At 24.7% G+C, this 16524-nt stretch overlaps 2 protein-coding genes across 2 annotated transcripts in view; one reads left to right on the top strand and one right to left on the bottom strand.

The window, feature by feature from the left end:
• The window catches only part of LOC117174360 (dehydrogenase/reductase SDR family member 4), a 17730-nt gene extending 14555 nt beyond the window's left edge, over positions 1-3175 (top strand). Inside the window, exon 5 of the mRNA XM_033363419.1 lies at positions 2889-3175. Coding sequence (XP_033219310.1) covers positions 2889-3059 — 171 coding nt within the window. The 3' untranslated portion in view covers positions 3060-3175. The remainder of the gene's footprint in view (positions 1-2888) is intronic.
• A 2950-nt stretch (positions 3176-6125) lies between these two features.
• LOC117174819 (peptidyl-prolyl cis-trans isomerase E) lies at positions 6126-16504 on the bottom strand. Its single transcript, XM_033364199.1, has 4 exons — positions 16336-16504; positions 15845-16014; positions 8480-8842; positions 6126-6707 (listed from the first exon to the last, which is right to left on the bottom strand). The coding sequence occupies exons 1-4, from the start codon at positions 16367-16369 to the stop codon at positions 6390-6392; spliced, it is 885 nt and encodes a 294-aa protein (XP_033220090.1). The 5' UTR covers positions 16370-16504; the 3' UTR covers positions 6126-6389.
• Between the last annotated feature and the right edge of the window lie 20 nt (positions 16505-16524).

The raw sequence follows: 16524 nt of genomic DNA, 5'->3' as shown, positions 1-16524 counted from the left end.
TGAAAGAGGGAGCTCTTCTTAATATTTTGACACCAAAAGCATGTCGATACACCTTACCGACTGCGAGTAAAGCCACCCACGCTTTAACTTGACAGACTGTATTATTTTTAGAAAAATTTGAGTAATTTTAAGAAATATATAGAAGTTTTGAAAATATTCAAAATTAATTAAAAACTTAAAATGATATCAAGCAATTTAAACCAAGTTCTCTTCTTTTCTTGAATCCTTCAAAATTAAAAGAATTTGTTTAAATTCTTCTAGATTCATTTTTGACCATTTTGGAAATCTTTGCAATTCTTTTTAGATATTCTCTTAAAATTAATTTTCGTTCATCTTTTAAAATAAAGCCATTTTCAATTTTCCTAGGAGACTTCAGAAATTTTTTTTATTATTTTGAACATTAAATGTTTAGTTTTGAAAATTTCATTTAGAATGACTGGTTTTACGTGAACAATAAAATATTTCTGAATATTATACAATTATTATTTTTTTCTTAATTAAATCATTTCAAATTATAAAACTAAAACAATATTTTAAATTTAATAAAAACCTTTAATTATGAATATATTATTTTGAAGTTATTTTTAAATTGAAAATAGTGTATAAAGTTAAAATCGGGCGTTTACATTTGTTTAACAATTAAGACTTTCTAATTGAAACAGTTTCGTTTTTAACGCTAAAATCTGGAAATTCTTAAATTTTGAACTGATTCCGAATCGTTTTGTAAAATCAATTATAATTTATATTTGTTTGGTCAAATGAAAATGGTTTTTATCCAAAATTGTAGGTTTCGAACGCGACTAATTCAGGGTTGCCGATTCAATCGAAGAAAGAAATTCCCGGTTTTTCCTGGTTCACAAACATTTTTTACAGTCAATGAAATTTAAAAAGTCGAACTCTATTCTAAACATTTTTCCATTTAAATTAATAAACAACAAATTAAAGCAATCAAAGTAAAACTCTTGAATTTCAAACTTTTAAAATTGAAGTTTAAGTTTTTCACTTTTATAAATTATAGAGTTCAAAGATTCAGATTAAGTTCCAAAAATATAAATCTAAATTAATTAATAAAAACCCTAAATTAAAGAATCAAACAATGAACTTAAAAATGTTCAAAGTGTATTATTTTAAGTAATTTTAAGCTCGATATATTAATATTTGAAAAATCATTTTTTTAAAGTTAACAGTTCATAAATTAGAAGTTAAATTAGTTTTATTTTTAATGGTTCAAGCATCCTTGAAAGGCTTTAAAATTTGATTTCAAAATTTTGAGAAATCTAGAAGTGGTTTTAAATTTTTTGAAATTTAAATAATTTTAGAAATTTTGTTCAAAAGTTTTAATCATACTTTAAAATGAATTAAATTTTTTTACAACTTTAAAAAAGTCCTGCGAATTAAAAAAAACACATCTTTAAAATTTGCATTGATGAATAACAATAAAACACTTATTATTTGTAGAAAAAATTAGAGTAATTTTTGGAGATATTTAGAGGTTTCAAAAAGTTTTAAAAAGTGCAAATACCCACAGCTGGATTTTTAAGAATTTTGAAAGACTTCAAAAGAATAAAAACATTTTCTTAAAATTTTTAGAAAAATTGAAAACAATTTTTTTTTTAAATTATTGTAACAGAAAATTTAAAAAGATGTTAAGAGATTTAAAAAATTATCAAAAAAGAACCTGGAAGATTTTAAGGATGTTTTTTTTAATTCGCAGAATTTCCCAAAAATTGTAGGAAAAAATCGATTAATCTAAAAATATATTTAGAAGTTCTGAAAAAAATACTTCGTTTAAATTACTTGAAATCATTTAAAGTTTTTAATTAATTTTGAATCTTTTGAAAACTTCTAGATATTTCTTAAAATTACTCAAATTTTTTCTACCAAAAATAAGTGTTCAATTGTTATTTATATGCGCAGATTTAACAACCTCAGTAACAAATTAGACATTTCTTAGATAAAACAATTAAACTTGTTTTCTTTTACATACTTGGTTTCAATTTACTCGTCTCAAAAGAACAATGAAATATTATTAAATATTAAATACTTTTTCTTTTTCTAAATCAAAAAATATCAAGTTACATAGGTTAACAATTGAAAGTTATTTTTAAGTAGAAAATAGTTTATAAAGTTTCAAACGCACGTTAACATTTTGAATGGCTAAACAAATTAATAGAAATAATATATGTATTAATAAATTTATTTATTGAATTTAATATAAAAAAGAATATAAGGGAAGGCCTAAAATTTTGAATTAACAATATTTTATTGATAAATCATAACAATTTTTACTTAAAAATAAAATTATCGGAATAATTGATGTATAAAAATATCAATTCTTATGAAGATTCCTTGAGTTAAAACATTTACAGTCAATTTTCATCAAATCAATTATTATTCAGATTTTAATATTCAAAGTAAAGCTCCATTAAAAAAAAATTTATTTATTTATATTTACAGTTGATAAAATAAAACTGTTTTTTATAAAAAAATTTCAACTGTCATTTCCGGTTTTCCCCGGTCCCGGAAAATTCCCGGTTTTCTCTGTTTCCCCGTCCAGCGGCCACCTTGTAATTTCTAATTTTACAAGTCTTTAAAACTGCATTTTAAAATTCTCTGAATGAAAAATGTGCGCTAAAAAACTAAAGTTATACTTTGAAAAAGATAAAAATTAAATTGATTTCTTTTCAAATTTTTGAAATCGAAAACAGATTTTTTTTTACAAATTTGTAAAATTTTCGGTAATAAAATTAATTTACTGTCGTTTCCTGTTTTTTCCCGGTCTCATAAAATTCCCGGTTTCCCGTTCTACTTTTTTGTAAAAAAATGTTCTTTGATTTTATTTCACGCGTGTATCAAATTAAACAGAGGAAATTTTTTAACTTTTGCAGATGTACCAGTCAGAGTCGATTGAAGAAACAACGAAATCGAAAATTCCAATGGGCCGATTGGGTTTGCCGGATGAAATGGGAGGCATTGCTGCATTTTTGGCAAGTGATGACGCTTCCTACATAACAGGAGAGACAATAGTTGCAAGTGGTGGAATGCCGTCTAGATTGTAAAAATTTAAACTTCTATGGAAAATTCAGTTTATAAAAACGTAATTTTCCATTTTCACGGGTGAAATATTTTTTGTACTCTTATTATTGATTTGTTAATAAATATTTTATTATATCCACTTTTACCATTACCGGCAGTAAATACATGTGCGGTCCCGTGCCTGGATTTTTATTTCCTAACATTAAATATTAAAGATTTTATTAATTTTTAAAAATTATTATTCGTTTCAAATTGAAATCTCTTGAAATTAAATATCACTTTCAAACACTTTTAAATAGAAGTAATAAAATTTCAATTCTTTTGATTTTTGGATGATCCAGTTTTTTCAAATTCTGATTTGAAATTATTATATTTTGAACATTTTGAAATTGTCCTATTTTCGCAATTTTAACCTGAATTCATGCAATTTTGAGATTCACAAATTCGAAATAAAATTGTACAATTTTCAACTCTGTGAATTAGAAATGATACAGTTTGAACTGGTTTCTAATGAAATTTTTTAATTCGGAAAATTTTAGTCTCGAATTTGTCAATTTTGAGAGCTTCTGATTTAATATATTTTAATTTAAAATATTCTCAATTTTTAATTACAAAATTTTGAACCACAATTTTCAGAATCAAACAATTTCATATAGAAGGAGTTCAAATTATATCATTTCTAATTCAAAGAATTCAACAATGAACCATATTATTTCGAATTGAAGAATCTCAAAATTGAATGAATTCAGATTAAAATTGGAAAAATGGGACAATTTCAAAATATTCAAAATTTAATGATTTCATATTTTTATTTGGAAAACTGGATCGTTTAAAAATCAAAAGAATAGAAATTGTATTATTTCTAATTGAAGTAGTTCAAAAGTAAAAACTTTTGAATTCAAATAATTTTAAATTCGAAATGATAAAAATTTGACAATTTGAAACTGAAAAATGAAATGCATATTTCTCATTTATTTCAACCAAAACCTCAAACTTTTTAACAAATCAGTTAAATTTTCGTCAAAATAGTTGACATTTTTACCAAATTGTTGAATTTTCAATCAAACAAGATAAATTTGTAAGAAAATAGTTTTATTTTCAACAAAACAGTTGAATTTTTAACCAAATAATTGAAACTTCACGCCAAAAAGAAAACTTTTTTAGAAAACAGTTGAATTTCAAGAAGAGAAAGATGAATTTTCTACCAAAAAAGGTGAACTTTCAACCAAAAAGTTGCATTTAGAACCAAATAGTAACATTTGTAAGCCAAAAAGACGAATTTTTATAGAAGATAGTTGAATTTCTAATAAAAAGATAAATTCACAGCGAAAAATTTAACAGTTGATATTTTAACAAAAACAAAATGAATTTTCGACAAAACAAATAAATCTTTAACCAAATAGTTAAATTTTTAATAAAATAATTGAACTTTCAACTAAACAATTGACTTTTCAACCTACAAAGATGAATTTTCAACTAAATCCATGAATTTTAAAAGAAATAGCTGAATTTTTACCTAAAAAAATATCCATTTTCAATATAACGTGGAAAATTTTCTTACTAAACAAATAATTTTCAAACAAAAAATCTAATTTTTAACAAAGTAGTGAAATTTTTAACTCTAGGGGTGAATTTTCGACTAAAATCATGCATTTCTTTAACCAAAAAATGTATTGTTTTTTTTTAAACAAAGAACTTCAAACAAGCAGTTAAATTTTAACGAAACAAGATTTTGTTTTAATTTAGAAAAATTTGGATTCAAACAAAAAAGACGAATTTTCAACAAAATACTTGAAGCCGCAACCAAAGAAGATTAATTTTCAGCGAAACATTTTCACTTTTATCTAAAAAAGGTAAAATTTATACTAGAACATATGAATTTGTTTAATTTACAGAAAAATTTTCAACGCCAAACCACATCAAATCTATCGTAAACGAAACAAAATAATTTGAAATTTAAGTGAAAAAGCAGAATATCTGGGTGACGAAATATATATATTTTTTTTAGAGAAAATTAGGTGATACATATTTTTTGCGATTTGTAAAGAAAATTGTTTGCTTTGTTTAAAAAAATATTTTTTTCCCTGAAAATTATACAACTTTTGGCATAATTTAGATATTTATTATCTTATTTTTAATTCTAATAGTGTTCATCGTCTTCTTTTAGAATCCACCAGAAAATTTAAAACAGTTTTAAAATTAACAAAATGGCACCGGTTTTTCTAAAAGAAAAAAAAAGAAAAAAAGGTAGACGTTCTACAAAAAGTCCTTTTACTTATTTATAATTTCTTGCACCATTTCCGAGAAAAATAAATAATTCAATATTTTTGAAGAACAAAAGTCTCTTTTTTATATAAAGAAAAATTCGTAAAAAAATTTTTTTTTTTAAATAAAAAATTCGGGATTTGTCCCTTTTCCAAAGAAATTGCCCATTAGTTTTCAGATCTTCAACTTTTTTTCAAATTTGATACAGAAATGAACAATTAAAATTCAAAAATGTCTTTCATTTTTTCTGTCAATCTGTCATAATTTAATTTCTCTCTTCAAATTTAGATTCACAAAAATAGGTGAAACTGAAAAAATAAATTTAAATGTCAGAAATGCGTTAAAGTATGTCAGAATCTGAAAAGAAATTTTAAATCATTGCAAACTCCTGTTAAAAAAACAAGAATCCAACGACCAAATTTGGACCACAACGAACAAAAAAAAATTCTATTGTACCCTGAAATTTTTTGTTTGTTTGAAAAAGATAAATAATTTTCGGACAAAAATAAAAAAAGAGGAAAGAAAAATGAGAAGGCAGCCAACCACATCCCCTTCCTTTTTTTCTTTCTTTCGTCTTTTTTATTTTTATTATAATCAAATTACAATAAAATAACATTTAAAATAAAAATAAATAAATGAAATTTCATTACTTTAAATTTCTTAAATTTTGAATTCTAAATATCTCAATTATGTTGAAAGTCATACAATTTTCAAGAATGTTTTTTTAAACAGCAAATAATTCAAATACGCATAATTTTAAGATTTTTTTTTGACAAAACGCCTGATTTAAAAGGGATTCGGTCAAATTAACTTTCCCCTGATTTCCAAGTTTTCCCTGCCATAGGCGCTTTAATGTGGATAGAATTATTAAATGGTAGATTATACATAAAAATTTTCTGAATAAATATTTATAATTTATTTCGATTATCGATTTTATTATCATTGTATAAAACTTATGAAGAATTCTTGTATTCGCGTCAAAATATTTGAAGTAACATATTCACAAAATGAAAAAAATTAAGGATTCTTCAAAGAATTAAAAAAAAATGTAAATTAAAGATTCCCTTACTATTTAATTTCTACGAAATTCACGTCAATTCTCCACATGTAGTAATAACTACTTTCTGCGTCGGAGTTCCACCCTTGGTCCCAAACTTTTCCATTTTTTTTAGAACATCCAGTCCACTGAGAACGTGACCAAACACGACGTGTTTATTATCCAGCCAGTCGGTTTTTTGAAGGCACAGAAAGAACTGCGAACCGTTACTATTTGGTCCGGAATTCGCCATCGAAAGTGTTCCAGGTCCCGTGTGTTTCAATATAAAATTCTCGTCATCGAATTTCTTTCCGTAAATTGACTTACCGCCCGTTCCGTTGTGATTTGTGAAATCTCCGCCTTGGCACATCTAATCACTTATTAAGGAAAAGGCAACTTCAAAAAAAATGGTAAATACAACAAGTTCAACCTTCGAGAATTTAATGAGTATTTTTAATCATTTTGCATTAAATTTAAAAAATCGTATTTTTTGTCTTGAATAATTATAATCACATTATTTAAATTTCGCGGAAAAATGTATCGCTTCAAATTGAAAAGGGCGCTAAATTTGACAGGGTGTCTAGTGGCCTTGAAAACCTGAAAATCTCCTTGATTATTTCACGAAAACCTTGAATTTTCATTAATCTTTTTCTTTTCTTTTAAAACAGTAATTTCATCGAAATTCGAAGAGTAATTTAAATCTTTTAGCCTATTATGAAAGAAACATCTCGTTTAGGAAAAACTTGCTACTGCAAATTTTTTTATCCGTCAAGATATAATATCGATTTTGTTTATTACAGAATAAATAAAGATATTTCAAGGCAGTTTTTGTTGAGGTATTCAACTTAGAAATTATAAAAATTATTAGTTTAAATTTTCGATGTTAATTCAGTTTCAGAATTAGAATAATCCATGGCCATACGACGGATTTTTCGAGGGGTTGACTACTCGGTTTTTGCGTTTGCAACAGATTTCAAAAGGTTACAAAATATTTTTAATATTTTTAAGATTTGACATCAATTTTACGGATGTTAATGATTTAAAAACGACGCGCATGCCACATTTCAATAAATACTTCACAGCAATTTCAGAAACATTTTAAAACTTTAACGATTTAAAGGATTCGAAAAAGAATACAGTACACCAGATTTCAAAGAATTCAAAATTTTGAAACGTTTTCAAGAGGTTTTAAATTATTTTAGAAGATTTCAAAAGATTTGGAACATTTCACAAAGATTTTAAAACTTACAAACAAGTTTAAAAAATTTAAAAAGGTATATTAAACCAAATTTCTTAGATTTCAAAACATTTCAAAGATTTTAAACAATTTCTAAATTTTTTAGGAGATGTCAAGAGTTTTAACTAAGATTTGTAAAAATTTAAATAATTCCAATGAATTCACAAATATTTCGAACATTTCGCTCAGATTTCGAGCATTGCGCAAAGATTTTAAAACTTTCAAAAGATTTTAAATAACTTCAAACAGTTTGGTACCACAATTTATCAATTTTGTAGAAGAATCGTTTTTTATTGACAATTTTTTTTTTAAATGAAAATTCAACTATTTCATTTTTGTTTAAAAATTATTCTTTTTAGTTTAAAGTTTAAACTATTTGTTTGAAAACTTATGCGTTAATCTTCTTAGTTGAAAATACAAGTATTTGGTTAGAAATGTTAGAATTTGTATTAAAAATCGGCCTTTTATAGTAAAAAAAGGATCCTCTTGGTTGCAGATTTATCTTCTGGGTTCAATATGTGTAATCACTTCATTGCAAATTAAACTGAATTCTAGAAATTTCGCCTTTTTGACTTGAAAATTACAATTGGAAATCTCTGGGTCCGCCCTTGAACTGAATTTCTCTGTTTTTTATTATTCTCGAAATCGAAATTTTACTGGTTAGGCCCATTTTTAACAAACGGCTTGACCTATAAATAAAAATAATCGACTCAGAAGTACTTAAAATCGGAATCATCAAAGAAAAACACTCTGCAAGCGTCTTGATATCTAATTTCTTACATTTTGTTCGTAATTCTTGAAAAAAATCGAAAATATGTGAAAAAAAATGGAAAAGGGTCTCTGGAAATAAATAACAGATTTTCTGAAAATAATAATTTGTAAAATGAGAACCGTGAAAAGGATACAAATTCCGGAATGATTCTGTGCAAACAGCTGGACTGGTACCCGAATCCCTGCTCGTGTGTGCAAAGTTGGCGAAAGTTCTCCGCAGTTTTTGGAACAATGTCAGCTCTCAGCATCATTATGATTCTTCCAAGTTCGGTTTTACCCACGCTAATGTCGAAATACACTTGAGGATTTTGTTTCTTTTTTTGCCCAGGGGGTGGATCATCTTCGGTCGTTGTAGTGTTGCTTCCTTTTAAAGTTTCACCTGCATGTTCCTGTAACCACGTGTCGTCTGCCCAAACGGGTTTCGATGAACCTTCTTTGATTTTTTGTGGTTTCGCAATATTCACTCGAATTGTTCGGCCATGTAGTTCAGAATCGTGCTAAATATTTCGAATTTTATTAGTTGAAGTTTGACCAAAATATGCAAGGATCAAAGCGGTTATTAAAATTTTTTCTATCATATGGATATCTCATGAATATTCAACGAAAGTGCACTCTCAGCGTAGTGCATTTTTTTTAGAAAGTTTTCCAGTTATTTTTGTACTTAAACTTTTTTTCTAGTTTAAAAAAATCGGGTTAAAGCGTTAGCAGTTTCATGAAAAAAATATTCATGTTTCTCTTAAAAACTTTTTTTTTATCTGTAGATTAATTTAGATGCCCCATTGGTAATGGCGGTCTACCATTTCGCCACCTGGTATCGAAAACTGGAACTATAAAGAGTAGGTACAATTTTAAAGATGTAAATTTATTTTTGCATTAAAGTGTTTTTACGATAGTTTTTGAAGTATAAAACAATGATTGAATACTAAAAACAAATCTTCATAAAAAACAAATAGTTTTAGATAGAATTTCTATCTTATACAGTAAAAAAATACATTTTTGTAAAATAGGTTTAAAAAAACACAATTATTTCACTATTTCGTGTATGTTTTAATGAATTTAAGTTTAAATGAACTTTAATTAATGTATTAAACATGTAAAGTGGAACTCTTGAATTTCAAACTTTTAAGATTGAAGTTTAAAAGTTTCTTAATTCAATAATTTTGTATTTAAGTCTGATTCAAATGCTCAATAACTTACACGTATAAAACTTTTCCAATGCTCTAAAATCTAAATTGAAGAATCAATCAATGAATTAAAATTTGTTCAACATGATATTTAAAGAAATTTTAAGTCAGAAATATAACAAATTGAACGATTACATTTTTTTTTTATAAACTGAACGCTTCTTAAATTGAAATTCATTTATTCATATTTTAAATGGTTAAAAAATCCTGAAAATGCTTCCAAATCTTATTCGAAATTCTTAAAACATCTGCATGTTTTTCACATTTTGTCAATTTTTCTAAATCTTTCTAAATCTTTTTGATTAATCATTCTGAATTATCTTTTCAAATTAAAAATCATTTTCAATTTTCATAGGAAATGTTTTTTAACCTTCTGAAGCCATTCCAAATTCTTAAAAAGCCTCTATATGTTGTGTTTTAAATCTGCCAAAATCTATAATTTGTTTCAAATTAGGCCGTGTACTATTTACACCGAAATTTTATTACGAATAGCCAGATTTATTCGGTACACGTAGACACTTTGCTCAAATTATTTCAAACTATTACAAATTTTAAATTGATTTTAATTTTTTCAAAACCTCTAAATATTTCTTCAACTTCCTTGATTTTTTAAAGGAATAGTATGTATTCAATTGTTATTTATACATCGAAGTTACAAAATTTGAGTTCAAAATTAAATTTTTTTTTAATAGAACAATTAAAATGTAACCTTCAAAATTTATTGTTTAATATTCAACTACGATTACTAGTTTTAAAAATCATTATTAATTTATATTCATAGTTGATCAATTAAAAATGTTTTTTATCTAAAATCTTCGATTTCAAACGCTTCTAATTTTTAATAGCTTAACTCTTTAAAGCTGCATTTTTAAATTCTTTAAAATAAAATGTACACCTAACAATTAAAATTTGTTAAAGTGGAACATTTTTGTCTATAAATTTGTAAAATTTCCGGTCAAAAAATAAATTCACTGTCATTTCTCGGTCTCATAAGATTGTCGATTTCCCGGTCCAACGGCCACCCTGCGATTGCAATTGAAATAAGAATTCTAATCTAAATTTCAGATCAGTTTTTAAATAGTAAATATTTCATGTATAAATTAATGAAAATTTACTTTGAGTTCATTTTTGCTTCAAAATAAGTGCATTTACGTTTATAATCTTTTGAAAATCACAATGAGTAGAAAAATAATTGTTTTTTTTTCACAAAAATATATCTCTCAACAAATATTTTTTTTTTATTTATATAATGTAAATTCTATCTACACCGCTTTGTTTCCGAGAAAGACTTATTTTTAGTATCAAACAAATATTTTAAACTACACAACAAAAATCGTTTAAACACTTTTATGCACAAATTAAAATGCATCTTAAAAATTATACCTATTCTTTCCAGTTCAGATTTTTGTCACCAGATGGTACATCACAGTTTAAACATTCCTAGTTGGTAGAGTTCTGAGCCGGTTACATTACTTTGAGAACGGTCACGAGAATTAGAATATTACCGAGAATATAACCGAGAAATAAATTCTCTGAGAATTTACGAGAATCTCAGAATTTATTTTAATTAATTGAAAATTGCATTTTTTCGTTAACTTTTCGGTTAAAAATTCAACTCTTTTTTTTAAGTTTGTCTTTCTCATATTAAAGTTTACCTGCTTTACCAGAAATTAATTTTTTTTTTATAAAAAAGCAATTGTTTGGTTAGAAATTAAGCTGTTATACTATTTTCTTGAAAATTTAACTATTTTGCAGAAAATTTACTTTTTGTTTAAAATTCATATTTTGGTGTTGAAAAATGAACTGAAATTTTTCCGGATGAAAGTTCCACTTATAGAAAAATGTGACGTTTTTTATTACAAATTCATCTGTTTTAATATAAAATTTAATCTTTTTTGGATAAAAATGTAAATATTTGGCAGAGAATTCAACGATTATAATAAAAATTCTTCATTTTTAGTTTTAAAAAATTCGTGTTTTTGGATTGAAAATTGAATTTTTTTCGTAGAAACTTATTTTTTTTGTTCCAAAAATTCAATTTTTGGTGTTACTGAGTTAACTGTAATTTTTTTTTATAAAAATTTAACTTTTTTTAAATAAAAAATTCTTCTGCTTTGAGATAAATTTCATATTGTTTGATAAAAATGCATCTATTTGCTAGACAATTCAACAATTTTGTTCAAAAGTTATCTTTTTTTGGTTAAAAATTTGTCTTTTTGGATTGAAAATTCAATTTTTTTGGTAGAAAATGATTTCTTGTTAAAAAATTTCGTAGATTGATCATAGAAACTAGACTAAAATTTGTTAAAGATTTAATTTGAAGTTGAAAAGTTATCTCGTTGGTTAAAAGTTTAATTATCTTGTTGAAAACTAATCTTTTTTAATTGAAAATTCAACTAGTTGGATCAAATTTAAACTACATTGTGAAATTGTTTTATTAAAGGCTTATGTCTAGTTTAAAATTTAACTGTTTAGTGGAAAAAACTTCTCTTTTTTTGGTTAAGAATTAATTTTTTAACAGAAAATGTAACTTTTCCATTTTTTAAGATTGATATTTTTTAGTTCAAAATTCGCGTTGTTCTTTGTAGTAAAAAATAATTTTTTAGTTCGAAATTTCCTTTTTTTGGGGTAAAACTGCATCAGTTTCGTGAAAAATTCATTTTTTATTGAACAGTCATATTTTTTATTTGAAAATTGAATTTTTGTAAAAAAAATTTGTCTTCTGGTTTGAAGGTTCAATAATTTAGATAAACTTTTATTTATTTTTTGGGTGAAAAACCTTTATTTGTTGGAAATTCGTCTTTTTGGTAAAAATTCTTTTCTTTAGTTGTATAAATTTCATTCTTTTTTTATTAAAATATAAACTATGACACTTTTTCCTTGGCAATTTATCTTTTTAAGTTGAATATTCAACTATTGTGTTAAAAATTCAATTATTTTGTGAAAAAATCCAGTATTTTGTTAAAGAGTTATCTTTCAAAGCAGAAAAAACTGTCTTTTTTTGTTTAAAATAAATTAATACGTTTAAAAATTCTAAATTTGTATATGAAACACTATTTTATTCCGCTTATAAAATATTCTATGGTAAAAATATCATAAGACTAAAATGCTAGTGTTTGAATATTAATGATTTGAAATGAAAAATTAGTCAAAGAAAAATCAGAGAATTTTTGAAAATGTCACGCGTCTAAATCAACTTGATTGTGGCCGGAATTAATAGAATCCCAAAATAAAATAAAACTATTTTATATTGAAACTTCATTCGTTTGAGTTGAAAAGTCTACTATTATATTTTTGGCTGAGAATTTATCTTTTTCGATTAAAAAATTTATTATTCGGTTGCCAATTCAAATATTAAGCTGAAGTTTAATTATTTTCTTAAGAATTTAACAATTTTATTAGGAAGTCATCCTTTTTGTTTGAAAATTCAAATGTTCTCGTAGAAAATTAAACTAATTGGTTTAAAATTCAACTTTCAAGTAGAAAATTAATCATTTTCGCAGAAAAATCCACAACTTTATAATTTAAAATAAAAATATTTTTGGATGAAATACCTACAATTACATTTTTCGTTGAGAATCGTATTATTATAAAACAATAATGCTTATTGGTTCTTCATTCAACTGTTTTGTAGAAAATTCGTCTTTTTGAATTAAAAATTAATTTTTTTTTGGTAGAAGATTCATAATTTTAGAATGCAAACTTAACTCTTTGGTGGAAAATGTAACAATTTTGTCGAAAATTCGTCTTTTTAGGTTAAAAATTCAAACATTTTGGTATAAAATTCAACCATTTAGTTCAGAATAAACTTTTTTTGAAAATTAATATTTTGGTGTTAAAAATTCAACTGTTTTTAAAGCAAATATTTTTTTCTTGAAAATTGAACTACTTGGTTAAAATTTCAACTAATTTATTTCAAATTAATTTTTTCGGTTAAAGATTCAGCATTTTAGTAGAAAATTCATCTTTTGTTTTGTTAAAAATGACATTACTTGGTTGAAAAATCAAAGGCTTGGTTAAAAGTTCAAATAATTTATAAAAAAAATTTTTTTTGGTTGTAGATTCAGCACGTTAGTTGAAATTTCATATGTTTTTGGGTAACAATTATATTATTTGATTGAAAATTTAATTATTTGTTTCAAAAATCAACTGTTTTTTGGAAATTCATCTTTTTGGGATTAATTCAACTATTTTTTATGTAAAATATTATACTTTTTTAGTTTAAAATATCATTCATTATATTTAACGTTAAAAATCATCTTTCGCCATTGAAAATTTTATTAATTAGCTGAAAATTTAATTATTCTGTTGAAAAATGATCTATTTTGGTAAAAATTGATCTTTTTGGGTTGAAATTCAACTTTTTTTTGTATAAAATTAGCCCTTTTAGCTTGAAAATTCATTTTTTTGGAGAAAGACTCATAATTCATGGTCAAAAATTGTATTATTTTGTTGAAAACCAACAATTTTATTAAAAATTAATCTTTTTGGCAAAAATTCTACTGTTTCGCAGAAAAATTGAATTTTTGGCTTGGCAATTTAGTTTTTTCGATATAGATACATAATTTTAGTAGAAACCTCATCACATTGATTGAAAATGTGACTTTTTTTGTTAAAAATGCGTCCTTTTGGGTAAAAAATTTAATTATTTTGGTTGCTTGTTTGGTTTTTTCGTTGAAAATTCTTTTTTTTTTGGTTGAGAATTCATCTTAAATTGTTTAAAATTAAATTTGATATAGCATCAACAATTTATATTTTTGGGTCAAAAATTCAAATTTTGTATAGAAAACTCGTGTTTTTGCGAGAAAATTACAAAATTTGTTTTTACTTTTTTCTTTCTTGAGTAATTAATGTTTTTTGGTCGAAAAATTAACTACTGTGCTACAAAATGGTGTTTTTATATTAATTGAAAATTTTTTTATTTAAATAATTATATTTTTATTCGAAATATCAACTATGAAATTTTTCGTCGAAAATTCAAATACTTAGTCCAAAAATAATTTAATTTGTTGAAAACCCAACAATTTGGTTAAAAACTCATTTTTTTAAGTTGAAATTCCACTTTTTAGCTCTTTTTTAGCTTTTTGTTTAGCTTATAAGTTCCTTTTTTTAGATAAAGATTGATAATTTTAGTCAAAGATTCATCTCATTGGTCCAAAATGTAACTGTATTGTTAAAAATTCGTCTTTTCAAATGGAAAACTCAACCATTTAGATAAAAATGATCTTTTTCATTGAAAATTTAAATTTTAGGCTTCTCTTTGGTTTCTTCTGTAGAAAATTAATATTCTTTATTCGAAATTTATCTTTTTGGTTGAGAATTCACCTTCAACCGTTGAAAATTGAATTTAATTATAAAAATTAATTTTAATTCAAAGAATTTATTCCCTAGTTCTTTGATGTCTACCATTTATATTTATGATTTTAAAAATATACATAAAAACTCGAAAATTTTGTTAAAAATTAAATTTTTTGTTAAACATTTATATTTTCAGGTTGGAAATTCAACTTTTTTTTGTAGAAAACTCGTTTTTTGGCTTGAAAATTCAAAAAATTTGGTTGAAGATTTGTTGAAAATTCGTGATTTTGAATTAATTCAACAAATTTTTTATTAAAAATGATTATATTTTTTGGCTGAAATATCAAACATGACATTTTTCGTTAAAAATTCAAATATTTGTCTGAGAATTTAATTATTTGCTTGAAAAACCAACAATTTTGTCAAAAACTCATTCGTTTTAGTTGAAATTTCACTGCTGTGTACAAAATTCTTTTTTTTAGCTTGCAAGTTCCCTTTTTTGGGTAAAGATTTATAATTTTAGTAGAAAATTTATCTCTTTGGTTGAAAGTACAATTTTTTAAAAAATTCTTATTTTAAGATAGAAAGCTCAACTATTTTGGTGGAAAATTCAAATATTTAGGTGAAAATTTTTTTTTCATTGAAAATTTATACTCTAGGTTTGAAAAATCAAGTGTTTTTCTGAAAATTCGTCTTTTTAGCTTCCCTTTGGTTTCTTTCGCAGAAAATTAATATTCTTGATTTAAATTGGTCTTTTTTGTCAAAAATACATCTTTTTCTTTCTGTTCAGGGAATATTTGAAACTTTTGTATAATAAAAAAGAATCTCTTTCAAATCGTTTTATTTTCTAATGTATGCAATTTCTTTTTATGATTCTTAAAAAATGAATCAAAATCGCGTAAAAAAAGGGGATAAAGGGGTAAATTGGGACCAAATTTTCGATTTTAGGTCCCTGAATTTTCTGTTTACTTTCGTGAATGAAAAATATTTAAGATATGTGAGTTTTAATTATCTTACCATATTATCGATTGCTGCCGAAGCATCCTCGGCTGCTTCATATTCTATGAAAGCAAATCCTCTGTGCTTCTCTGATTCATAATCTAAAGGAATCTGTATATCGACTATTTCTCCAAAAGGAATAAATGCCGCACTGAGAACTTTGTCGTCTACTTCCTCTGCCAATCCACCTAAAAAATAGAACATTTTTTAATACACTGACATTCAAAACTTTTTCATTTTTTAGGAATATATAATAAATTTACTTAAAATCGTAAGATCAGCAAAGGCATGATTTTTCAAAAGTGAGGTTAGGTTGCTACGCCGGTAGTTATCCCGATATTATTCACGGAAATTATTCAAAACTCAGTATTATGTGGGGGAATTATAAAAGTAACGTTTAGATAGCTTTTTAAATCGGGATTAAATGATATGAAGGGCCGAAAACAAATTTGATCGAAGTATTTATATGTTAGATTCATGAAGTTTGAATTGAAATTTTTTTTACTAACCTACGTAAATTGTCCTCTTTGCATTGCTGCTCATGATTCCGGAGATTTTGGATCACGAACCTTCTTTTCTGATCAATCTTGATCTGTTAATTAATAATTTAACATTAATGTAACTTAACTCAAGCTTACAACGTAAATAAACGATAAAGATATTAGTTCCTTTTTAAACCACTAGGTCAATGACAGCTG

Source organism: Belonocnema kinseyi, chromosome 6, assembly GCF_010883055.1.
Source record: "Belonocnema kinseyi isolate 2016_QV_RU_SX_M_011 chromosome 6, B_treatae_v1, whole genome shotgun sequence".
NCBI lineage: Eukaryota > Metazoa > Arthropoda > Insecta > Hymenoptera > Cynipidae > Belonocnema > Belonocnema kinseyi.
Note: the sequence above shows the minus strand (reverse complement) of the source record. Positions and strands in the feature narration are given on the sequence as shown.

What these genes read in the sequence shown, in the direction of transcription:
- LOC117174819 (XM_033364199.1), bottom strand. Translation starts at nt 16,369, where the DNA reads ATGAGCAGCAATGCAAAGAGGACAATTTACGTAG. An exon ending in AAAGAGGACAATTTACGTAG is followed by an intron (nt 16,015 to 16,335) that starts GTTAGTAAAAAA and finishes TCTATTTTTTAG; the next exon opens with GTGGATTGGCAGAGGAAGTA. An exon ending in ACAGAATCATTCCGGAATTT is followed by an intron (nt 6,708 to 8,479) that starts GTATCCTTTTCA and finishes ATAAGTGATTAG; the next exon opens with ATGTGCCAAGGCGGAGATTT.